Below are 26,544 nucleotides of genomic sequence, written 5' to 3'. Positions count from 1 at the left end.
AGCCTGGCTTTTTGCTGGTTTATTGGAGATGGACTCTCAGACATTTCTGCCTGATCTGGCTTTGAACTACAACCTTGTGGGATTCGGCCTCTTGAGTAACTAGAATTATAGGTGTGAGCCACTGGCACCCAGCGCCACCCATTATTATTATTATTATTATTATTATTATTATTATTGGAGCCTGTCCTGGGGCTTGAACTCTGGGCCTGAGCTTTTTTGCTCAAGGCAAGGGCTCTACCACTTGGACCACAGCTCCATTTCTGGCTTTTTAAAATTATATATAAGACTCCCTTAGACTTTCCCACCTGACTGACTTTAAACTGAGATCATCAGATCTCAGCCTCTTGAGTAGCTAGGATTATAGGTGCAAGCCACCATGGCCCAACTATTTTATTTTATTTAAGATTTTCATTGAAAGGATTTTATTGGTTTATTTTTCACATCCACATAATTTTTTATATTTCTCTTCTTTTGATTCATGTTTGTTCTGCAATAGGGTCTTGCTATATAACCAGACTGTTCTCAAACTTGAGATATTCCTACTTCAACCTCCTGAGTGCTAGGATGATAGGTAAATACGGCTATTTTTGTTTATAATTTAGTGGAAGTTATGCTTCTGGCTATCTCTTTGAATAAAGTCTATCAGGCTGAAATGAATTCTATTCCATGTGTTAAGTTTTATTGACTGATTTCTCACTGTAGATTTGGTCATATATTTTGAAATGTTCACTTCTAGCTTTAGCTTCCCTCTGTTAAGCCATAGTAACAAGTAGGACAATTGTTTTTCCACATCCCTATATAAGTGGGAGAGCGCCACCTAGCCCCTAACTTCAAGTATTGAGCCTATTTCTATTTTTTTTGGGGGGGGGCGGGGGGTTGTGGGGCTTGAACTCAGGACCTGGGCCATGTCCCTCTGCTCTTTTGCTCAAGGCTGGTGTTCTACCACCTTGAGCCTCAGCTCTACTTCTGTTTTTTTTTTTTTCTGGTAGTTATTTGGAGATAAGAGTCTCACACACTTTCCTGTCCAGGTTGGCTTTGAAGCAAGATCCTCAGATCTCAGCTTCCTGAGCAGCTAGGATTACAGGAGTGAGCCACCAGCACCTGATTTTCCCTATCTTTTATTAAAAATGCGTTTCCTTATTACAGTTTCATTCATGTACATAATGAACTGTGATCATATTAACCCTCATTTCCTCTCGTCCCCTCCTTCCTCTGGCTAGTCTTTTTTCTTTCTTGCCAAATAGTCCCCCCCACCACCTTCTTCTTCCTTCTTCCTTCTCCTTCTTCTTCTTTCTTCCTCCTCCTTCTCCACCTCCTCCTCCTTCTTCTTCCTTCTCCTCCTCCTCCTTCTTCTTCCTTCTTCCTCCTTCTCCTCTTCCTCCTCCTTCTCCTCCTCTTTCTCCTCCTTCTTCATTTGGCCAGTCCTGGGGCTTGAACTCAGGGCCTGTTCACTGTCCCTGAGTTTCCTTTGCTCAAGTCTAGCACTTTACCACTTGAGCCATAGCTCCAGTTCTGGCTTTTTCTGTTATGTGGTACTGAGGAATCAAACCCAGAACTTCATGCATGTAAGGCAAGCACTCTACCACTAGGCCACCTTCCCAGCCCAAATAGTCCCTCTTTTACTTTCATATCTTAAAAAAATATTCCCTGTGTGCATATGGCAATTTGGATACTTTTCCTCTGGAGGAACCAATTCTTGGCCACTGCTCCAATTAGAGAAAAACAACCCCAAAGCTATCATGCCTATAGCTTCAGTCGTTCTGCCTGTTGTGCATTTTCATGTCTGTCTCATAGATATGATTCTGTCTTCAAGTCAACTAGTAGCACTTGAGTTTTCCTTCCCCTTATATTTTGCTTGTTATTCTCTGTATTTAGAAAAAAACAGAATTTTTGAAGTACAACTTACCATCTGTGTTGGTGTAAACATCTACATCCTTTTCATCACTGAGAAACTCTTTTTCTCCCCTAACTAGCCCCCCTGATCTTCTCCACCTGCGGCAAGATCATTCTGGGCTTGGAATTTTCACATTTCTGAATTCTCACTTTTATTATCTGTCAGAAGGAACTGGGGCACGTAATCCTTAAGCTGTTCTTTACCTTTAAGCTCATATTAAGCTGCTTAAACTTATCTTACACTTTGTAATTGGAAATTGTTTCTCCCTGCGAAGGAGACAGCAGTGAAATAGAGCAGTTACTGGCTCTGACTTCCTGCTGTCACCTGTTGATAGTTCAATGTCTTCCTGAGGCTGTGCTTTTCCTTTTCCTTGTTCCTCTTCTTTTTCTAAGTAGCGTTTATAAAACAGAACTCCTTTAGGGAGACTTGAGTATGATTAGGAAGTACGATGAAGGCTTTCTGGAGCCAGGATATTTGTCTGTCTTGTTTACCATTGTATTCCAGCAAGCTAGAATAGTATACAATACCAAATCCTATGGAATGCTATTTCTATCTTTTATCATTTTTTAATTTTATTTTATTTTTATTTTTTGTCGGTTGTGGGGCTTGAACTTTAGGCCTGGCACTGTCCCTAAGCTCTTCAGCTCAAGGCTAGCACTCTACCACTTGAGCCACAGTGCTACTTCCGGTTTTCTGGTGGTTTATTGGAGATAAAGAGTCTAAATGAACTTTCCTGCCTGGCCTTGCTTTGAACCATGATCTTCAGATCTCAGCCTCTTGAGTAGCTAGGAGTACAGGTGTGAGCTACCAGCCCATGCAGAATAATCCATTAGACTCTTCTGGATTTTGGGTGGCTAATTAGAAATAACACTGTGGCTCTAGTGGTAGAGCACTAGCCTTGAGCAAAGAAACGCTCAGGGACAACACCTAGGCCCCGACTGAGTTCAAGCCCTAGATCTAGTACAAAAAATGCTTATGGAGTTTAACTTTGGTATTTGTACTCTTAATACATACAAATTAGATATAGAATCCATTTGCCTGCCCTGATATTATATCACTTCTACTTGATTATTTTTAAGCCAGTCTTCTCCAGAGCCAATTTCTTAGCTTTTTATTTTCCAGGTTACATATCTACTTTAAAAATATTTTCCTCGCCGGGCGCTGGTGGCTCATGCCTATAATCCTAGCTACTCAGTAGGCTGAGATCTGAGGATCGCGGTTCAAAGCCAGCCCGGGCAGGAGAAACCATGAGACTCCTATCTCAAATAAACCACCAGAAAACCGGAAGTGGCGCTGTAGCTCAAGTGGTAGAGCGCTCGCCTTGAGCTGAAGAGCTGAAGGACAGCGCCCAGGCCCAGAGTTCAAGCCCCACAACCAACAAAAAAAAAAAAAATGTTTTCCTCTTACCTTGTTGTTATTCTTCATTGTACCTTCTCAATTATCTTGTGTCTTCCTGAGAATACAGCTGGACTAGAGGTGACTCAGATTTGTAGATGTTGCATTCAAGAATTGAATCCTTCTGTTTAGGATATAACTTGGTAATTTTAATTGATGACAAGCAAAGAGACACTTTTTGGGGGGGGGAGGTCTGGTCGTGGGACCTGAACTCTGGGCCTGGGCGCTGTCCCTCAGCTCTTCAGCTCAAGGCTAGCACTCTACCACTTGAGCCATAGCGCCACTTCCGGCTTTTTTTTCTTTTTGCTTATGTGGTGCTGAGGAATCGAACCCAGGGCCTCATGCATGCAAGGCAAGCGCTCTACCATTGAGCCACCTTCCCAGCCCAGCAAATGGACACTTTTTAACCTATTTATTTATTTATATTTATTTATTTATTTATTTATTATTTATTTTTGTCTTTCTGTTGTGGGGCTTGAACTCTGAGCTCAAGACTAGTGCTCTACTACTTGAGCCACAGCTCCACTCCAGCTTTTTCTGCTTATGTAGTGCTGAGGAATCGAACCCAGGGCCTCGTGCATGCAAGGCAAGCACTCTACCACTGAGCCACCTTCCCAGCCCCCTTAACCTAACTTTTTAGGATTCTTGTCCTGCTCTTTTTCCTTCATCTTTGAAGCACTATATTATCTCCTGCTTCTGAATTCAGAAGACCACATGTCTTGTGTGAATTTGGAAGCTTCTAACATTTTTAGTAATTTCCCTTTTGTTGTGAAAATCCTGGAGCTTGAACTCTGTCCTTGAACATTTCTGCTCAAGGCTAGTGTTCTACCACTTGAGCCACATCACCACTTCCAGCTTTCTAGTGGTTAATTAGAGATGAGTCTCATGGACTTTCCTGCCCATGTGGCTTTGAACCGCAATCCTCATATCTGAGCCTCCTGAGTAGCTAGGATTATAAGCATGAGCCACCAGTGTCTGGCTCCATTTCAGTAATTTCTTTGAGGGCTAAACCATACTGCATGTTAGATGCTGATAAACATAGGTACTTCTTTCAAATAAGTGCTTGTATCTTTTTTTTTTAGTGATATTTGAATTAAACTCAGGGTTTTATACTTGCTAAGTAAGTAGTCTTAGCTTGCCTGATACTTTTTAGCACTTAAAGTTAATGAAGTTAGCCAGGCACCAGTGGCTCATGCCTATCGTCCTTGCTACTCAAGGGACTGAAATATCTTGAAGCCAATTTGAAGCCAGCCCGGGCAGGAAAGTCCTTGAGAACTCTTATCTCCAATAAACCACCAAAAGAAAAGCCAGAAGTAAAGGTTTAGTTCAAATGGTAGAGTGCTAGTCTTGAGCAAAAAAAGCTTACGGACAGTATCCAGTCCCTAAGTTCAAGCCCCAGGAGTGGCGATGATGATGATGATGATAATGATAAAATTTACATTCAGTAAGGACTCTACATTTATTCTCATATGGAGCCTTGCAGTAATTTGTTTAGGTTAATACTGTAATTTGATTAGGTTAATCATTTTATAAGTAAAGAACTAGAAAGTCCCAGTAATTTGCTTCGGATCACATAGCAACTAAGTGCTAGAACTAGGACTCAAAACCCAGTTTATATGACTCTGAATTATATATTTTTTTCATCCTTATTGCTCCCCCACTCTCTCCAATTAATTCCTTGATGATTTAATGAAAAATTACTTAGGAGCTAGCATCTTAGGCATTTTTCGCTTGGTTTTCTATATTACTAGATATGGAAAATGGGCTTAAAGAAATATATGGGTAAGACAGAAATGTATGTTGGATGGAATTATACCTCAATAGCTTAGCAACAGATAAAAAATGTTCAAAAGATAGATATCCACCTCAGGGGATCTATGCAAGGATATACTGAAAGACTTAATTATTTTACTTATCCTGAGGAAACTTTAATTTTTTTGTCAGTCCTGGGTCTTGAGGTTGGAGTCTAGGAGCTGTCCCTGAACTCTTTTTTTCAAGGTTAGCACTCTACCACTTTGAGACATAGCTCCACTTCCAGTTTTCTGGTGGTTAATTGGAGATAAGAGTCTCAGAGTTTTTTCTGCCCAAATTGGCTTTGAAGTGCCATCCTTAGATTTCAGCCTCCTGCTTACAGTCATAAGCCACCATTGCCTAGCCTGTGGAAACTTATATATGACCTAGGTAAAACTGGGTTCATGTTAGAAGCCACAGTTTAGCAGATGTATAGGAGCCCCCAAAGTTTAAATGTTTGAATGTGGTAGTATCATGCAGTACACTCTTTGCAGTGGTAACAATATTCTACCTCAAACTCCTTTTTTTTCTTTAGGGTTCTGTAGCTATCGCTGGTGCTGTTATTCGCTGGCTAAGAGACAATCTTGGAATCATTAAGAGCTCAGAGGAAATTGGTGAGTGTTCTTACAAAGGGCTAGAAAATCTGTGAACAGTGGAGAGGTTTTCATATTTTTATTGCTGCAATCTGTAAATGTTTATGCTATGCTATGAATGTGATCCATAAATAATGACCCTTGTTATATGTTTGACTTATACAAAAAAGAACTATTTATAGCCAGGTGCTGGTAGCTCACACCTATAATCTTAGCTATTCAGGACGCTGAGATCTGAGGATCACAGTTCAAAGCCAGCCTGGGCAGGAAAGTCCAGAGAATCTTACCTCCAACTAACCATTAGAAAACTGGAAGTGACACCGTGGCTCAAGTGGTAGAGTGCTAGCCTTGAGCTGAAGAGTGTAAGGACAGAGCCCAGGCCCAGGATTCAAGCCCCATGACCGACCAAAAACAAAACACTATTTTGTGGTGGCTCATTCCTGTAAATCCTAGCTACACAGGAGGGTGAGATCTGAGCATCCCAGTTCAAAGCCAGCCTGGCAGCAAAGTCTGTAAGACTCTTTATCTCCAATAAACTACTAAAATGTTAGAAATGTGGTTCATGTGGCAGAACACTAGCCTTGACCACAAAAGTTCAGGGACAGTGCCCAGGCCCTGAGTTCAAGCCCAGGACCAGCATGTGTGCACACATGTGCGTGTGCATGTGCACACACACACACACACACACACACACATACAAAATGAAGATTTATTGCACAATAAATTGGCATAATTAGTGGTAATTATTAATAAATTGGTAACACAGGGCATAAAAATAAGCCAATTACAAAATTGGAAATGAGATTGCCTGAATCTGTAGATTACATTTAATTGATGAGAGAGAGCTTTAAAATTAGAGAACATTAAAACTGTGGTACCTAAAATTTAAGTATTAATCTGACTATATTCTGTCTATGGATAATTAATTTGAACTCACCTACTCATTCTTTCATCTACTTATTTAACATTCCTTGGAGATAGAGCAATCAGAAATACATTTTTGATCTGGCACACATACACAAGAGGCCACTTCATCTCTTAGTCAACAGCCTTATAAATAATGGAAATGAACTAAAATACTATAAGTAACTGAATGTATTACCTTAATTTCTTTGAGCTTGGTTATGTTTTAGGGGTGTTTGATGTAGAGGAAACTTCCTTGTTGCTTTGTTAGTGTATTACTGTAATTAGGAACATTTTACTCTACTAATTTGGAAAAGAGTTATAATTAAGATATTGATGTGATTTCTTTATTTTTTTATTATTAGAAAAACTTGCTAAAGAAGTTGGCACTTCTTATGGCTGCTACTTTGTTCCAGCATTTTCAGGATTATATGCACCTTACTGGGAACCCAGTGCAAGAGGGTAAGTATGTATAATTAATAGTATTTTATGGAATTTTTCAAAATAGCTAGAAGAGAGGATTCTAAATGTTCCCAATACAAAGAAATTGTAAGTGCTTCAAGTGGTAAATACACTTATTTGATTCTTAGATGTGATATATACATATGGAAATACCACATCATACCCCTAAATATGTACAAATATTATGTCTCAATTAAAAAGTGTATGATGGCACATTCCTAGCTACTCAGGAAGCTGAGATCTGAGAATCATGGTTTGAAACTAGCTCGCAAAAGAGACTCTGATTTCCAATTAATCATTAAAAAGCCGAAAGTGAAGATATGGCTCAAGTGGTAGAGTCCTAGCCTTGATAAAAAATAAGAGCTAAGGAGCCAGACAGCAGTGGCTCATACCTGTAATCCTAGCTATTCAGGAAGCTGAGATCTGAGGATTGAGGTTCAAAGCCAGCCTGACCAAGAAAGTCTGTGAGATTCCTATCCCCAGTTTAGTCACAGAAAAAACTGGAAGTGGCAATGTGGCTCAAGTAGTAGAGTGCTAGCCTTGAGCAAATGGAGCTCAGGGACAGTGCCCAGGACCAAAGTTCAAGCTTCAGGATTGGCTAAATAAGTAAGTAAATAAATAAATAAACTTAAAAAAGAACAACGAAAGAAGTAGTGTTAACAATATGGTATACTTTTAGAAATCTATGGATTTCCTGAAGTAATCAGTCGCTAATTGGTTAGTAGCTTCTTATCTATTTTCAAATGATTTTAAAGTGCTAAGAAAACCTTTTGTGTTTAAAGACAGTAGGTTTAGAAACTGTACATTCTAAGAAGTTATAAATCAGCAGAGAGTGACCTCTAGCATATTTATGGCCATATTGCTATCCTTTGTCTGTACCATGCAAATGAATTCCAAGTTGGTTTTGTATTACTGTCATCTGTTCAAATGGATTGTGAACTTATGTGAATGCAGGATTGTGGACTATTAGGATGGGATTTTCTGAATCATCTATACTTTTCTGTCTGTTAGATTAACCATTTCCATATTCCAGATATTTATACCACTCTAATCTGAAAATGTTTATATGTAATTTTAGGATAATCTGTGGACTCACCCAGTTCACCAATAAATGTCACATTGCTTTTGCTGCCTTGGAAGCTGTTTGTTTCCAAACCCGAGAGGTAATGACTATAAGACAGTTTACTTACACTCAATTAACTTTTACCACCCCTACATTATATAGTTAATGCTTGAAATTTTGTTAAATGCTGACAGTGAACTTACTTAAAACATGATGCCTATATAAATGCTCATCTAAATATACAAGTATCCTTCCCCCCTTTCTAGCCCCTATTATCTGCCAGGCACTGGGCGTTGAATGGTTAGGAAGAGTGTGAGTGGCACATAGTAGGGCAAAGGAAACACAACAGACAGGCATCAAGGGAGGAAAGCAAGATGGAATTGTTTGGCTTACTGAAACTCAGGGAGAGTTTAGTGATATAATGCCAGAAAAGGGTAGATATGATCAGATCAATTTAACTGTGGATGTTGGGGAAATATTAGTGATTTTATATAAAACATTGCCATTTTTCAGAGATGTACTTTCATGATGCTAATTGCACTGGTTTATTTAAGATTTTGGATGCCATGAATCGTGACTGTGGAATTCCATTGAGCCATCTGCAGGTAGACGGAGGCATGACCAGCAACAAAATTCTTATGCAGCTTCAGGCAGATATTCTGTATATTCCAGTAGGTTAGTAAGCCTTTCGTTCCTTTGAACTCTGGAAATGTTTCTTTTCAGAAGAAGTCATGCTTGAGGTATATGCAGTCACGGAATTGTTAACATAGCCTTCTCCCCTCAGTGAAACCCTCTATGCCTGAAACAACTGCCCTGGGAGCTGCTATGGCAGCAGGCGCTGCAGAAGGAGTTGGTGTTTGGAGTCTCGAACCTGAGGATTTGTCAGCTGTCACAATGGAGCGGTTTGAACCACAGATCAATGAAGAGGGTACATTGCAACTTTTAATAGAATTCTGTGAAAATGACAGTATAAGGGAGTTTGCCTTTCTGCTTTTAAGTTAAAGCCCAACATAAAAGAGCAAATGCGACCATTTCAGATTTGGCTGCTAAACACTGGGTTATACTAAGTGTCAGTGAGAGAAATAAATACTTCCTTGTTTTTAAAAATCTGAACTTAGGCTGGGAAGGTGACTCAGTGCTAGAGTACTTTCCTTGCATGCATGAGGCCCTGGGTTCAATTCCTCAGCACCACATAAGCAAAAAGAAAAAAGCCGGAAGTGGCGCTGTGGCTCAAGTGGTATAGCGCTAGCCTTGAGCTGAAGAGCTGAGGGACAGCGCCCAGGCCCAGAGTTCAGGCCCCACAACTGACAAATGAATAAGTAAATAAATAATCTGAAATGACCTGTTTAAACCATTCACTTCTATACTGCTTAAGAGAGTTATTCTGCAACATTGCCAACTATACCTTGTTAGACTACTGGGTTTTGGTTTTTGTTGTTGTTGTTGTTTTGAGAGGGGACTCCACTTCCAGCTTTTGATCTCACTGACTTTCCTGCCCTGGCTGGCTTCAAGAGCCCCAAATCTCAGCTTTCTATAAAGATAGGATTACAGGCCGGAGCCATTGAATTTGGCCTCCTAATTTTTTAGACACCTAGGCACAAAAGCATCAGAAGACTTTGAGCTATTGAAAAATGTAAGTTTTCAAATGCAGTTTTTGTTTTATTTCCTAGAAGACTAGGCCATTGTTTCCTAAAGTCATTTGGTCTTTTTCATATACGTGCGCAAATACATTATACTACTAATAATTAGAGTCAACAGCATCCCATATATCATGATATAGATTTGTGTTTCAAAATCTGACATAGTCTCTAACTTTTTATATTTATCTTATCTATGTATTTTAAGACTGCTTTAGCATAAATTAGTTGTACAAGGGGATGTTTTCATTGTGACATTTCCATATAGGCATAATACATTTTTATATTTTGACAATAGTGGATAAAATGAAAACAAATTTCCTACTTCCATGAGGCAAACCAAGTTTTTTGTGTGTGCTCATTCTAGGGTTTGAACTCGGGGCCTGGACACTGTCCTTGAGCTTTTTTTGTTCAAGGCTAACGCTCTACCTCTTGAGCCATAGCTCTCCTTCCAGCTTTTTGGTGGTTAATTGGAAATGAGAGTCTCACAAACTTTCTTTCACAGTCTTCAGATTTCTGCCTCTTGAGTTGCTAGGATTCTAGGCAAGAGCCGCCTGTGCCCAGCTTGTTTTGTTTTGTACCAGCACTAGGGCTTTAACTCATGGCCTCTTGCTCTCACTTGGCTTTTTCATAGCTGGCACTCATAGGCATGCCTCCAGTTTCACAAACTAATTTTGTAATGGACAAGTCATGTTCAGAGTAGGTTCTTTAGCCAGTTTTTAAAGCAAGGACATGTAGTGTAAAGGTTTTGGATTTTTTGTCAGTCAGTCATGGGGCTTGAAATCAGGGCCTGGGCACTGTCCCTGAGCTTTTTTGCTTAAGGCTAGCACTCTACCACTTGAACCACAGTGCTACTTCCTTGGATTTTTTTAAATGTTTACTGAGGAGAACTATCTTTGCCATGGCTGAAGGTCGTCAACTGAAGATGGCCAATTAATGTTGGCTGTCATGATTTTTTTCACCAGTCCCTTCCCACTCTTTCACCACACCAATAGGTACCTAGATAGATTTCATTCTTTCAGCTAATAATTTGTTTAGAGCTAATTATAGGCCAGAGATTATAACTGACACAGGGTTACAGGCATGCATAAGACGAAATCCTTGCCCTTCTGGAGACTCAAATATATTGGGAGAAGTAGACAAAATCATAAAAGTTCACTATAGAAGGTAGCAACATCCTGCGATTTGTGTGAAGTACTGTGGGAAGAGGGAGGGAGAGCTAGAAATGGGATGTTGAAAACTTCTTGAGTTGAATGATCCATGAACCTATGGAGAAATATGAGAAAAGGGTAGCCCTGTGTATGGTTCAATAGCCATAGGAGGAATAACTTTATCACTGCTTTTTTTTTAGTTAGTCTTCATGCTGAATTTTTTATTCTTTTCCATTGTGTGCTAGTGCTGAGGCTTGAACTCAGGGTCTGGGTGCTGATTCTTAGCTTTTTTGCTCAAGGCTGATCCTCTACCACTTGAACCACACCTCTACTTCTGGTTATCTGATCAGCAGAGTCTCATGGACTTTCCTTGACTCATGGACTTTTCCTTGGCTTTGAGCCATGATCCTCAGATCTCAGCTTCCTAAGTAGCTAAGATTACAGACATGAGCCACCAGTGCCCTACTGAAATTTCTTGCACCTAAAGAAATCCTACTTTAAAGAATAAGAGATGCCTCACAGAAATGCAGTTTTAACCTTGTGAGAAGTCAGTATTTGCTAAACCTTTTGAGTGGATACCAAGATTAATTCACTTTATAGTTTTTCTACAGTATAGCATGCCCCTTTCCTCATGTCAAATCTCCTGACTCCCTTTCAAAATCAGACCAAGCAAATCAAATGGGAATCCCTTTTGAGCTCATCAGCACTTGCTTGTGATTTGCCCTGTCTCATAGGAAGTAGTCTGTCTCAATCTCTCTTTACCAGTTCCATGCTGAACAGACAGTCCCATGCTGAGCTTGGTCTCACACCTCCCTCCAACTTTCAAGCAAGCATCTCTACCAGGCCCTGCTAGTCACCAGCAGCCATGTGCTTCCAGACCTGAATTTCAGTAAAGTGCTATCAAGAGCACAATAATGGGCAGGAGATGGCTGGTGGCTCATGCCTACCTACTCAGGAGGCTGAGATCTAAGAATTGCAATTCAAAGCCAGCCCAGGCAAGAAAGTCTGTAAGACTCTTAACCTTCAATTAACCACCAGAAAACTAGAAGTGGCACTGTGGCTCCAAGTGGTAGAGTGCTAACCTTGAGCACAAATCGCTCATATGTACAAAGAGCTCAGGGATATCACCCGCGCCCTGAGTTCAAGTCCCACGATGACAAAAAACTGCTGAGTAATGATAAATATGATACTTAGAACATCTTGGCCAACCTCCTCATCTATTTTTTCTAACTTTTAATTCTAGAAAGTGAAATTCGTTACTCTACATGGAAGAAAGCTGTGATGAAGTCAATTGGTTGGGTTACAACTCAATCTCCAGAAAGTGGTAAAATGTTTTTTTATTGGTTATTATTGCCATTTTTCCTAGTATATGAAATAGTTAGATAAACTGGCATTTATACTTAGCCAGGCTGTTCAGAAGCAAATATTTATCCCTTGTCCAAAGTTTCTAAAGTTCTAAACATAAAATGAAAATTAGCAAATTAAATACACATACTTTGACTCTATCACAAAATTATCTTTGCTTATTGATTGATTCCTGGCACTTCATTTGATAACTGAATTTTCCAAAAGTAAAATTATTTCTAGTTTCTTTTCAATGAAAAAAATCAACTAGAATCTTTTTTTTCTTTGCTCTTCATATGTTACCTTTTTGGGAGGCTATATTTATGACCTGAATAAATCAAAAGCTCTATTAATTCTAGAATGTATTTTTGTTACTTCCTAGTCGGGGTCTAGGTACTCTGAGAGTGCACATATTGGTTATTCCCTTGGAATTAGAGAAGGAATATACCAAACACAGTAGATCAGAAGTAGAATAAAAGATTATGATACTGTTTTACACAAAAAGGAGAAAATTTTATTTTTCAATCATTTAGGCCAGAAGATATTTAGCTTAAGTATAGTTTAAGCATTCTTAAGATCCTTATAAGTGGCATAAATTAATATTTTTTGCTTAATCAAAGATTTGGAACACAATGAATGGTACAATGGCCAATAACATTGAAATATGTTCTAATGGATAAATGTTTCTAAATGATATATTTTCTGGCTTCCAACTCCAAAGTGAGTATAGAACCACTTTTTTTTGTGTGCCCATTCTGAGACTTGAACTCAGCGCCTGAGTTTTATTCCTTAGTTTTTGTGCCCAAGACTAATGTTCTGACACTTGAGCCATAGTTCTACTTCTGGTTTTTTGGTGATTAATCGGAGATAAGAGTCTCACAGACTTTTCTGCTCAGGCTGGCTTTAAACTATTATCCTTAGATCTCAGCTTCCTGAGTTGCTAGGATTCCAGGATGAGCCACCAGTTTCCAGCTCTTAGTCTAGATTTGTTTTTAAAAAGTTAATCATAATAGATGACTCAAAACCCACCAAATCAACATTTTGAAAATTGATTTAAATGCAGTAGAGAATTATCAAATAATTATAGAGTATATATAATGTATATTATGTATATATATTACATGTGATGTGTATTTATAAAACTGGAAAAAATAGCTTCATTAAATTGATAAACTAATAAGAGATCCTGAATATAGATAATCCTCAGATCTTTTCAAACCAGAAGTCATGATAAGGACATCAAAAATAGGGCTGGGAAGGTGGCTCAGTGGTAGAGCACTTGCCTTGCATGCTCGAGGCCCTGGGTTCGATTGCTCAGAACCACATAAGCAAAAAGAAAAAAGCCGGAAGTGGCGCTGTGGCTCAAGTGGTAGAGCACTAGCCTTGAGCTGAAGAGCTGAGGGACAGCGCCCAGGCCCAGAGTTCAGGCCCCACGACCGGACCCAAGAAAAAAAAATAGTTATTCTAATTTATAGCTGATGGCTTTCTCTCAGATATCCAGGACATTGATTCCTCTTTTCTCAAGTATTATCTCTACAAATAGGGTAAAAAGAAAACCTTGATTTTTTTTGTACCAGTCCTGGGGCTTCAACTCAGGGCTTGGGAGCTATTCCTACACTTTTTGTTTTGCTTCAGTCTAGTGCTCTACCACTTGAGCTACAGCTATACTTTCAGCTTTTGGTGGTAAATTTGTTATAGGATTACAGGCATCAGCACTGGTGCCAGGCTAACATCCCTCTTTTGTAATGGTTCGTTTTTTGGCTGTGGTAGGATTCTTTTTAATTTTATTATTAAACTAGTTGTACAACCATTACAATTCATATGAGTACAGTGCATCTTGATCAGTGTCGCTCCTTTCATCATTCTCTCCCATTTCCCACCTCCCATCCCTAACCTCAAATTATATAGTTCAGGTTTTTTTTTTTGTTTTTTTTTTTTTTTTTTGCTGGTCCTGGAGCTTGAACTCAGGGTCTGTGCTCTGTCTCTGAGCCTCTCTGTGCTCAAGGCTAGCACTCAACCTTTTGAACCATAGCACCACTTCTGACTTTTTCTGTTTATGTGTTACTGAGGAATCAAGCCCAGGGCTTCATGCATGCTAGGCAAGCACTCTATCCCTAAGCCACAATCGCAGCCCAAGATAACATTTCTTTTCTTTTTTGCCAGTCCTGGGGCTTGAACTCAGGGCCTGGGCACTGTCCCTGAGCTTCTTTTGCTCAAGTCTAGCACTCTCCTACTTGAGCCACTGTGCCACTTCCAGCTTTTTCTGTTTATGTGGTACTGAGGAATCAAACCCAGGGCTTCATGCATGCTAGGCAAGCATTCTATCACTGAGCCATTCCCAGCCCAAGATAACATTTCTTATATGAGCATTTGGGTATGATTAATTTTTAAGTGACTAATCATGATGAGCAAGTATGCAATTGATTGAAGCCTTACTGAGCTCATTTTTATTAGCTTACCTTAGTTGTACAAGGCAATTTTCACAGTGACATTTCAATGCATATGTATGATATCCCTATCAACCCCATTTCCTTCATTACTCAAGTTGTGTGCCAGTAGCTCATGCCTGTAATACTAGCTACTCAGCAAGCTGCTATCTGAGCATGGCAGTTCAATCTAGCCTGGAAAGGGAAAGGCTGTGAGACTCTTCTAACTACCAAAAAAAAAGCTGGAAGTGGAGCTGTGGTTCAGGTGATAGAGTGTTAGCCTTGAGCAAAAATGTGGACAGATCCCAGGCTCTGAGTTCAAGCCCTAGAACAGGAGCACACACACAAAAAAATCACATTTTCATTAGGTTTAATAGTTTTATTTTCATAAACTCACATATATATATATATAAATACATAGATATACTGTTCCCCCTCTCACAGATACCCACTCCCCAAGAGAAATTGTTTTACTCTCCTGTCATTCATTTTTAGTGTATATTAATTGCACTGAGGGATTTCACCATGGTACTTCACACATGCATATATTTCATTTTAATCAGAATAACCCCCTCTATTGCTTTGTCTTCGCTGTCCCCCAGGTCTCTATTGCTTGATAACTTTCAGTGAGATTCTGTAGGTCACGTATCCAGACAATCGATAGATATAAATATAGATATATTCAATCATGGGGCTTGAACTCTGGGCCTGGGCACTGTCCTTGAGCTCTTCAACTCAAGGCAAGTGCTCTACCACTTGAGCCATAGTTCTACTTCTGCTTTTCTGGTGATTTATTGGAGATAAGAGTCTCACAGACTTTCCTGCCCAGGCTGGCTTTGAACTGCGATCTTCACATCTCAGCCTCATAAGTAGCTAGGATTACAGGTGTGAGCCACTGGCGCCTGACTCAAATTGTATTTTTTAAAGTAAGTATTTTTTAAAATAAAGCTAATTAATGGTTTTGGTTAAATAGGGTTTCAAATTCATGTCCAGTGGGCTAATAAAATTTTTCTTTAGTAACTAAATGACCTATAATTTGAATTTGGGGTGAATTTTGGGTAGCTATTTTGGGGGACAAAAGTCAAGAGAGCCCAAACAACAGCCTCCCAAAAAGTTCTCCATAGTCTCTTTTTGTTTTAGCCAGTGGAAGGCTAATATTGGTCTATATGTATTATGTTCTTGACTATTTGTGGCATGCTTTCTGTATTGTTAACATTCATAAACCTTGATATTGATTATATTTTTGATTTGAAGTAATAACTCTTTGCTAGCTTTTATGAATATGCTATTTTATAACTGATTTTGTTTTGCTATCATGTGATTCTTAACATAAATATTATAATTATGTGTCTCTCTTTTGGTTTGCTTGACTGGAATTCCCTCCTACTTGGATGACCACAGGTGACCCTAGTATCTTCTGTAGTCTACCCTTGGGCTTTTTTATAGTGAGTAGCATGGTAATGTTAATCGGAGCAAGGTACATCTCAGGTTAGTTACTCTTTAAATTAGACAATTTTTACTAGTTAGCTTTTAATGTATTGTTGTAACCCAAGAAAGTTTTCAGTGTTTTTCATTCGTCCTGTTTAGGAACCTGGAAAATCAGTTAAAGCTGTAATTCTATGAGTTATCCACTTATCTTTTGGGACAGATTGAAAGAAGCATTGTGACTTAGCTTAAACTTTTCTTATATTTAGTAGATGATTTCTTTTGGAGTTATATTCTGTCAGCTGCAGTAATATGCAAAAAACAGAAAAGACAAATGTTAATGCTTAAATGAAAGGACTTTCCTAGTGAGTGATAAAAGTGAAAGTGTAATTTTAACATCAATTATGGTGTTCAAATATATGTAAATTGCTGTATTTTTTGAAATTTTTGTAATCTAGTTGAAATAGTTTTATTCTAGAAAATGTTTCAGCCTGTAACACTGTAAAACTTGGGATGATTTAGTTATTTAAGTGAGATGAAATCTTTAAGTTATTGCTTAAATAAATTGCAATAAAACCAGAATTGTTATATTTGCATATTAGCCTCTATTGAAAATGGCTCTTCGAATCATGAAATATATGACATAATCTGTTATAAATATAGTAGCCATTGATGATAGGTTAACTTCTCTTCATATTACTAGCTTATTCCATTTGTTTCCATGAAAGTGAAACTTGTTTTTTAAGTTTTCATGATTTACAGAAAGAGTTAACTAATATGACTTATTTAATAAGATAACTGACTTGGATTTAAAATGTAATATTTAAACTTCATTGAAATGAGAGGGAACGTCTGTTTGTAGAATTCTAACAAGCATTTATTTAGCTTGGTTTATCAATTCAGTGCTATATATAAATATGAAATGAAAATTATGTCAGCAGAACATTAAATTATCTTAAGTAAAGAATAATTGTGAGTTACTTGCATGAGAATTGAAAACTAGATTATATTAACTTTGTCTCCATTCTTCACGTCCAGACATACTCAGGATAGATTCTTTTCTAATCATATACTTCTGTGCTAGCAATACCTTATTTTGGTATTAGTGTTAATATGCTAAGGGTTTCTATACTCCGATCTGTATGGAATTAGCAGATGTCTTCTTTCTGTTTCTCAAGAATGTTGGATAAAAGACTAACCATTCCCATGAGAACTGAAATTTGAATTTATAAATATATATGTGTGTATGTGTGTATATACATATATATACACTGTTTTGTAAAATGGTCTATTACATTTTCATTATCCTGAATATTTCCGGTTGCCTAATGATGGTCTAAAAAGTAGGAAAGCTGAAAGTTTCTCATTGATTTTGTTGCTGTGGTTACTTCCTTTTTGCTACTGTGATAACCAGGAAAGTCCCCCATCTCTGTGCAAATGGAGACATGTAGCACCTCTCTAAGCTAAAAGAGATGTTAAATAGCCAGATTATAAGGCTTCTAAAATGCATGGTCACTGTGTTTAGGCATTTTCTTTGGTGATCTATGGTGAGATCCAAGAACAGGGAGAATTGTTTGCCTTGGCAAACAATTAGCAACAGTGGTATTATTGGCTAATTTTTTAATTGCTCTCATGATTTATTGCATCTTAACTGTGAGGCATTATTTAAAAATCATGGACTTTCTAGCTAATCAATTACTGAATAACCTTCATTGCTTGAGCTCATGAATTTCATGTATGCCTTATTGACTTATATGGTTTTTGTCCTCCATTTTAGGTCTCCCATAAATAAGGCCACCTCCTGTATTCCCAAGATGCAAGCTTTTGACCTAATGAGAGAATGCAACAATTCTATCTCTTGATATGATCACACTATTCACACACTTCGATTTGATTTCTAAGCCACTAGCTGCATGATTCTCCAAGGAGACCTGTGGCTTGAAATAAAGAAAATGCAGCAGAACAAATGCCACAGAAACATTCAGTGTATTTTTTAACATGGACAACTAAGTTGGGCCAGCCACCTTGGTGGCTGACTCCTCCATGTTAATAATGTCCTACCCCACTCCCTGTAAGATCAAGGAAGAATTCATATCCTGTCCATTGGAGCCTTGCATCAAGCATGTTCAGATGCTAAGGGACCAGGATTTGATTCTCTGCACTACACATGCCTGATGAAGGGACTATTACTAACCTGCTAATGATGAGTTGCTTTTCATTTGTTTTTAACAGATCCCTAAAAGTCTCTTTCACATATTAGAAGATCCGAATATCTTAACTGTTGAGCTGGAAACTTGCAGTAAATTATTAAGATGAGAATTTAGGCCACAGGCACTGGGAGCTCACACCTCTAATCCTAACAATGCAAGGAGTTTGAAATTTGAGGATCAAGGTTGGAAATCATTGGGGGCAGACAAATCCCAAATCAGTGACACTCTTATCTCCAAGTAACCAGCAAAGAGGAGCTGGAAGTGGAAGTGTGACTCAAAGAGGGAACATACCAGTCTTGGATGAAAAAGCTAAGTGAGAATGAAAGGCCCTTCATTCAAGCCCCAGTAGCTACACACACACACACACACACACACACACACACACACACACACACACACACACACACACACACACACACACACACACACACACACACACACACACACACACACACACACACACACACACACACACGAGAATTTATGATTCTCATAACTTGGATATTTTTCTGAAAACGTAGTTGCCAAAAGTGAAATTGATCCTTTAGACATTTTAAATTGCACAACTAATTATCATTACTTTCTGTCTAGATCTTATAGGGAAGCACACTCTTTATTCTTTTCCATTTCTTCTTTTTATATTTTTTACTTTGGATGTATAACATACACAATTATATATTTTATATACTGAGAGTAGCCCATTTATAAATCAAGAGCACATTATATTTAGTAGGTTATAACAGGGCTGGTCTAAAGTGGACTACTACTATGTATATAAATATTTGGGGGGAAAACAGCTGTATACATTTTTGGGCAACGGTTGTGCATATTAGTAACCAGGATAAATTTTTGTTAAAAAGCTAACATTTAAACTTTAAACTTTATGTATCTGTTCTATGTCAATAAAAGCAAATGTACTTTATTATGATTTCTACTATATTCCTTACACTTTTGGTTTTTATTAAATTGTCTTAGCTGCTTGTATGCTTTAAAAAGAAAAATACTGAGGAATACTATAGTCAAATGTATCTTCAAATATGAGTACTAGTCCAAACATAAATTTTCCTTTGGATTTTTTTCCATATTTGAGATTCTTTGACAGACTTGGGAATGTAAAAAAGTTAAAAAGCTAAGTAGAAAAAAAATAGAAATAAAGCCATGATTATCTTTCAATCTAAATATTATTGTTAACAAATGGTATTTTTTAATCTGTGATAATAGAGGTTTGCTATTAGAAATGCCTTCCAGTGAAACCAAGAGTTTCACAAAATATGTTTTATGTTATAGGTTCACCTAATCTAGCACCTTAACATCAATTTATAAAGTACATGAAAACAAATTTGTTATATAATAGGCAAATATTGCTTCCTAATTATTTTTTTCTATCAATGCTGAATGACAAAATATTTATATGTTAATAGAAAAAAGTTTGTTTTGTTGGGAATTAATGGTAGGTTACATTTTACTGTTCTGGTTGTATTCTTTCTAAATTATTGAATTTGCTGGGATTTATTGATATAGCTGCCACTCGAATGACATAAATGTAGAAAGGTACTGTGAAAATATCACTTTGTGGCAGGGATGCTTTTAAATATAGTTATGTTTCTACAGAGATAAGATGAGTTAATTGTAAATAATTGTGCAAATCACTGTTCAGATAAATTTACAATTACATTAATTTTTCTATAAATTGGAAGATTTATAAATGTTTGGAATTGTACACATTGATATTTAATGATAAATTTACTTAAAATAAATTGACCTCTTATTTTTATTTGCATTTCTCATTTACAGACTAGAACTTAGATCAAAATTTAATTACCAAACACGTTTCAGCAAACATGAAAGTCAGCTTCTAACAATTGAGCAGGCACACTGAAGAATTAGCTAACAGCTGAAGAAGTGGCTTCTGGAATAATCATTCAGTTAGAACAGATTAAACATTTCCAGAAAAGTCTGGTGCAATCAACAGTCATTATCAGAAGACTCTCATCTGGCTTACCTTCTGGTTTCATTCTGTGCTTCAGCCTCTCTCCTCCTGGATTTAGTCAATGGCGTTTAGTCCACCATTGTTTGCTCAGTTTGACAGCTAACATATCAATCTTTTGTTTTCTAACTAATCAGTAAAATAAATAATGTATATTTGCTTCTCTACTGGTATCTTAGAAGGTTTTTAAAAGTGTGCGCATGCGCGCACGTGCCGCGTGTGTGTGCGCACGTGCCGCGTGTGTGTGCGCACGTGCCGCGTGTACCTACCATGGGGCTTAAATTCAGGCTGGGGTGCTGTCCCTGGGCCTTTTTTTAATGATCAAGGCTAATGCTCCATGGCTGACCCCGAAAAAACCAAACGTAAAAGGCCCTGAGTTCAAGACCCACGATTGTAACTCATGGGTCTTGAACTCAGGGCCTAAGCGCTGTCACTGAGCTTTACAAGGATAGTGTACTACCAGCTTGAGCCACAGCGCTGCTTCTGATCTGCCAGCGGAAAGATGGCTATAAGAATTTCACTGAGCCGGGCGCCATTCAAAGCCGGACTGGGCACGGAAGTCTGGGAGACTCTTATATCCACTTAACCACTAGAAAACCGGAAGTGGCACTGTGGCTCAGTTGGCAGAGCGCTCGTCTTGAGCTGAAGAGTTGAGGGAAGGTGCCCAGGTCCAGAGTTCAAGCCCCACAACCGCCAAAAAAAGAAAAAGAGAATTGGTGGTTAATTGGGGATAATTGGCCGGTTGAGCGGGAAGATACCAGGCGTGAGCCACCGGCACCCGACTGCAGAGCTAACATTTTTTAAACTCCAATTCTGAAGTTCTTGTACATGAATGTCCATACCAGTATTATGCATAGATGCTTATGAACTCCTAGGAATGGAAACAAGAGCTTTTTTGTTTTACTTTTTGTGTTTTTTTCTCTTCTGTTTTTTTCCCCTATTTGTTGCTATTTTTGATTTCTGTACCTTTTGTGTGTAAGTTGATCTGACTTGGGAAAGGGAAGGGGAAGCATAGAAACAGTGGGACAAAGGGTAAACCAATTCAGCAGTGATACTCACTACACACTATGTCAAAATGAACTACACAACTTGTGGGGGGAGGGGAGTCAGGAGGGAAAAACTGGGAGCAAATGAGGGAAGAGGTGACACTGTTCAAAAAGAAATGTTTTCACTACCTGACTTACATAGCTGTAACCCCTCTGTGCATCACCTTTAAAGTAAAATTTTTGAAGCAAAACAATGTGCAAAACATTACAACCAGCAAGAGGAAACAACCCAAATAGCTATTGGTGAGTGGAAAACCCCTAAGTTGTTTATCCATTCAAGGAAGTATTATGCAGTTATAAAAATGAGAAAAGTGGGCGCTGGTGGCTCACTCCTGTAATTCTAGCTACTCAGGAGGCTGAGATCTGAGGATCGCGGTTCAAAGCCAGTCCGGGCAGGAAAGACTGTGAGACTCCTATCTCCAATAAACCACTAGAAAACTGGAAGTGGATCTGTGGCTCAAGTGGTAGAGCACTAGCCTTGAGCTGAAGAGCTGAAGGACAGTGCCCAGGCCCAGAGATCAAGACCCACGACTGACAAAAAAAAAAAAAAAAAAAAGAAAAGGTGAAAAGGAAAAGAAAAAATGAAGTACTGATACGCTGCAACATGGATTAACTTTGAAAATATTAAACAAAGTGAAAGAAGCCATGCACAAAGTGCCATATGCTGTTTGATTCTGATTCTATGAAATGTCCATAAAACAAGAAATCATTTCTTGGTGACCAGAACCTGGAGGAGTGAGAACTAGGAAATGACTGTCAAGAGGCATAGGTGTTCAGGACTTTTCTGAAATTAGACATGATAGTTACACAACTTTAAATATACCAAAAAGCGCTGACATGGGCATATGAATTATGTCAATATAAATGTAAGTTAGGGCCAGGGGCTGGTGACTCACTCTTGTAATCCTAGCTACTCAGGAGGCTGAGATCTGAGGATGGCAGGTCCAAGCCAGCCCGGGCAGGAAAGTCACTCTTTTTTTTTTTTTTTTTTATGAGACTCTTATCTCCAATAAGCCACCAGAAAACTGGAGGTGGTGCTGTGGCTCAAGTGACAGACTGTTAGCCTTGAGCACAAAGAGGCTCAGGAACAGAACCCAGGTCCTGAGTTCAAACCCCAGAACCTCCCCCCCCACACACACACCTAATTTAAAATTTCAAAGGCTGTGAGCTAGTGAGCCAAAAGCCAGATTTATCTCCACAGGCTTGTTCAAAACAAAATTATTGTTTTGAATTTGCTTTTATGAAAAATAAGCATAAATGTTTAGTCCCTTATGACCTGTGAGTTTGTGAACCCTGAAATGAGTTTTATTTACTTCATGAAAAGCAAAAGTCAGTAAATTAAACCTTTTCAGGGTAATGCTCTGTTGGTAGAGAGGTTTTTATTATAAAGGTGAAATACAGAAGGGTTACAGTTACATAGGTAAATAGTACATTTTTTTGGACAATGTCACTCCTTTCCTCCCAGTTTTTCCCTCCCATCCGTACCCACAAGTTATATAGTCCATTTTCAACATAGTGTCTAGTAAGTGCCACTACTATATTGTTCACCTTTTGTCCCTCCATTTCTGTGCCCCCTATCCTCCCAAAGACAGATAAACAAGATAAAGGAAAGTAAACAACAGCAATGAGGAAAACACCTTATTTCCATTTCCTGGAGTTCATTTTGATAAATATTATAAGATCAGATGCACATAGGCATTTTTATTTTCTTTTGTGCTAGTACTGGGGCTTGGCCTTGGGACCTACGTACTGTCCCCTGGCTTAGGGTGAGTACTCAACTGCGTGATCCACATCTCCACTTCCAGCTTTTTGCCGATTAATTGAAGGTAAGAGTCTCATGGACTTTTCCTGCCTGGGCTGGCTTCAAACCTGCAGCATCAGATCTCAGCCTCCTAAGTAAGTAACTATATAGGCATGAGCCACGGGCACCTGGCAGGTTTCAAGAGTTTAACCTCAGGAATACGAAAAATACTTTAGTCACTAAAGCACAAAGGATTGTGATGAAGCAAAGCTGTCCCATCTGTCCACCTTCCAGGGGGTTTATGGTCTGACACTAAAGGATGTAGCTCACTGGTCTCCATCTCATACCACTACCATAAAAAAAAAAGAAAAGAAAAATACCTTTGGTAAATGAAGTGGCCGTTTTTTGAAAGTATTAACCACAAGATATTAGCCTAGTTACCAGTAACTTAAGTGGAGCCCTTTAACTATATTTTTTAAATTTTTTCTTAAAGATTTTGCTTCATATGTTCATCTTCCTACCGTCAATTGAAACCTTCAGCCTTTAATTAATTGCCCACTAAATCTCCTTCCTTTTCTACAAAGCTTCTAAGATGAAACAATAGTCCTGTTTGTAATCTGCTACTTCAATTAATTATGAATCTAATTCAAATGGCAGCAAATATTTTCCAGTTCACACTACATAGCTGCTTTCTCAGCTGCTAGAGAAGCTCTTTGTAAAGTATTTCTGTTCAATTTGTTTTTTAAATATGTTTTAATAGTAATAATACTCAGAAAAATAGCAAATAAAGATTAAAACATACAGAAAATCCCTCATAGTCCTAAAATAATTCTTGTGATTATCATTTTGATACCCCTCACATTTCAAAAAGATACTTCATATATCTTCAATATCTATATACTTTATGTAAAATTTTAACTGCAAAACTATATTAGGTATTGTGTATGTGGGCATACAGGAAAGCTAGAAGTATAAACATTTACCAAAATAAATCTCCTTCTGTATAACTAATATAAGCTAATGAATACGCTGAAGATACCAAGTTTAGGATGGTGTTTACCTTTCGATGGACGTGTGGAATCATACTGAAGCCTGAAATATTTAACAATTTGAGAGCCCGATCTTCTGAAAGAATTGTTTTAATCACCTCATACAAAGTATCAGTATATAGAAGAAATAAATATGTTAGAAATTATTTCCTTAACCATTCGCTTGTTATGAATTGAGTTAGAAAAGATGAAAAAACAAAGACCCATTTGGTTTCTACATAGAACGTTCCATAAATTGTACTAGCTTCCCACCTGTAAGCTCACTACATTTATAATTACATGTTAGAGCCAGAAGAAATTTCTGGATAGGAAAGTCTTAACTTTACCCAGGGTCAGGGGAAAAGCAGTTAGGACATCATCTTTGGTCTTTTTAAAGTCAATTTAGTGGGGGGTTTTTCTGTTTCTTGTTTGTTTGTTTGTTTGATCATTGGGCTTGAACTCTGGGCCTGACGCCTCCCCTGAGCTCTTTAGCTCAAACTCTGGGCCTGAACGCTGTCCCTGAGCTCTTCAGCTCAAGGCAAGCACTCTACCATTTGAGCCACAGCACCACTTCTGGTTTTCTAGTAGTTTATTGGCGATAAGAGTCTCATGGACTTTCCTGCCTGGCCTGGCCTTGAACCGTGATCCTCGGATCTCAGCCTCCTGAGTAGCTAACTAGGATTATAGGCGTGAGCCACTGGCACCCAGCAAAAGTCAGTTTAGTTTTTAATTATTTTTAAATAGTTATACAAAGGGGTATTGAATGAGCATGTCAGTTCATGAGTAAGATGCATCTTGACCAGTGTCACCCCTTCCAGCATTCTCTATCATACTGGAATTCAAGTTAGCCACAGCCTGTTGCATGCCACATTCTAGTCCATTACAGGTCAGTGGAAGCAGTAAATAATGAGATGGAATTTGTTTTCTTCTGAACATGTTTTAAAGGCCCCCAAAAGAACTGGAATTGTGGTTCAAGTGGTAGAAGGCCAGCTGAAAGCACAGAGTATGAGGTCCTGAGTTCAATCCCCAGTACTGGCACACATTAAAAAACGGCCCAGAAAGACATGGGTAAAATAAAATGGAAGGGTAATAAAATTAAAGAATGAAATAACAACTTCTAACTGAAGGGGAAATTAGGCTTCAAAACAGACCAATTGCCCAATTTTACCTATGCTGGGTTTCTTTTTTTCCCATTAGCTATCTAACCAATTTTAAAGGAAGAGACATAATGACTAAGTTGTTGGAGTTCTTCCATGACTTTCACTAATTATATATTCTGCTTTCAGACAGAATTCCCTAATTCCATATGTTAAATATATGTGTGCATATGTGTGCCTCATAAAGAGACACCTAACCCACAAAACAGTACACATTCTGTTCAGTACTCATATAAGAGAGATTCGATTAAATCTGTAGCTTGAGAGTAATAAGATCAGATCTACTTTCCTCACTGGGTTATATAATGGGATAATAAACATTACTGGAGGGAACATCACTGACAGATGTTCCCTGGATTTGTTTACCACATCTGGCTTCCTTCTCTCTCAGTGTCATGTATGCCATGCTCCACCAGGGCAGGTCTGATCACACTCAGGTCTTCATAGACTCTGGAGCCTGCTGCTCCTTAGGATTGCCTTCTACTTACCTCCAATGATTGTTCAGCTCTGTGAGCTGCACTGTGTAACTATATGGGCCTCCCCACCAAAGGATTACTCTCCTTTATGGAAAGAAAACCCTTCCTCCATTCTCAGGCTCAGATTCTTTGCTTGAGCGACTAAGGGTTTAAGTGAAGGTACAGTGTGAAGCAGTAAGTGTTAACCTGTTTCTTCCATTTGTTCGTGATAGAAAGAACTTCAAATGTTTGTTTTAAAAAAAAAATTGAGTTTTGTTTCAGACACCTTAATGGCCATGTTAAATTATAACACAGATACTGGGCCATTTCTGATGAGATATGTGAAATGTCTGGCCACAATTTATTGAAGAATGTACCACATAAAAATTATCTTACGTTTTCCAAGCCATCATATGATGTAGTAAGCTGTTACCAAGCTAGTTTAAGGCCATGTAGAAACCATTCAGAAATGGTTTCTCATAAGAAACAAAATCAGCCACTTGGTGGCACTGCTGACCAATGATCAGGCTTCTCTGTCTTTTTTTTTTTTTTTTTTTTTTTCCACTTTGGTAATCACAGTTAAACCAAAGCACTACAAGTGATCTTGCCAGATAGACAGGGTGCTTTCACGCGACTCATAAAAAAACGAAGACTTGGGTGAGGCTGCTTAGGATTCATTGTAGACAAGTGTGGAAATCTCACAATGAACCCCACATACACACACACACACACACACACACACATAGCTATATATGAATTTTGTTTATTTTTTGGTGATTTTTTTTTTTTTTTTTTTTGGTCCTGGGGCTTGAACTCAGGGCCTTGGCACAGTCCCT

At 38.4% G+C, this 26,544-nt stretch overlaps 1 protein-coding gene across 8 annotated transcripts in view; it reads left to right on the top strand.

Moving 5' to 3' along the window:
* Gk (glycerol kinase) overlaps positions 1-20,448 on the top strand; it is an 88,266-nt gene extending 67,818 nt beyond the window's left edge. For 5 of the 8 annotated variants that reach the window (XM_070040678.1, XM_070040679.1, XM_070040681.1 and 2 more), the window contains 8 exons: positions 5,616-5,694; positions 6,942-7,038; positions 8,117-8,201; positions 8,656-8,776; positions 8,886-9,029; positions 12,133-12,213; positions 16,061-16,147; positions 17,862-20,448. In XM_070040678.1, coding sequence (XP_069896779.1) covers positions 5,616-5,694; positions 6,942-7,038; positions 8,117-8,201; positions 8,656-8,776; positions 8,886-9,029; positions 12,133-12,213; positions 16,061-16,147; positions 17,862-17,872 — 705 coding nt within the window. In that variant the 3' untranslated portion in view covers positions 17,873-20,448. Of the gene's footprint in view, positions 1-5,615; positions 5,695-6,941; positions 7,039-8,116; positions 8,202-8,655; positions 8,777-8,885; positions 9,030-12,132; positions 12,214-16,060; positions 16,153-17,861 lie in introns of those variants that run through there. The other 3 variants (XM_070040684.1, XM_070040683.1, XM_070040686.1) reach the window with 3 other exon arrangements.
* The last annotated feature ends 6,096 nt before the right edge of the window (positions 20,449-26,544 follow it).

This window comes from Dipodomys merriami, unplaced genomic scaffold (genome assembly GCF_024711535.1).
Source record: "Dipodomys merriami isolate MVZ:Mamm:240054 unplaced genomic scaffold, mDipMer1.0.p SCAF_3, whole genome shotgun sequence".
Classification (NCBI taxonomy): Eukaryota; Metazoa; Chordata; class Mammalia; order Rodentia; family Heteromyidae; genus Dipodomys; species Dipodomys merriami.
The sequence above is the reverse complement of the archived record's forward strand: the minus strand, read 5'-3'. Positions and strand labels throughout refer to the sequence as shown.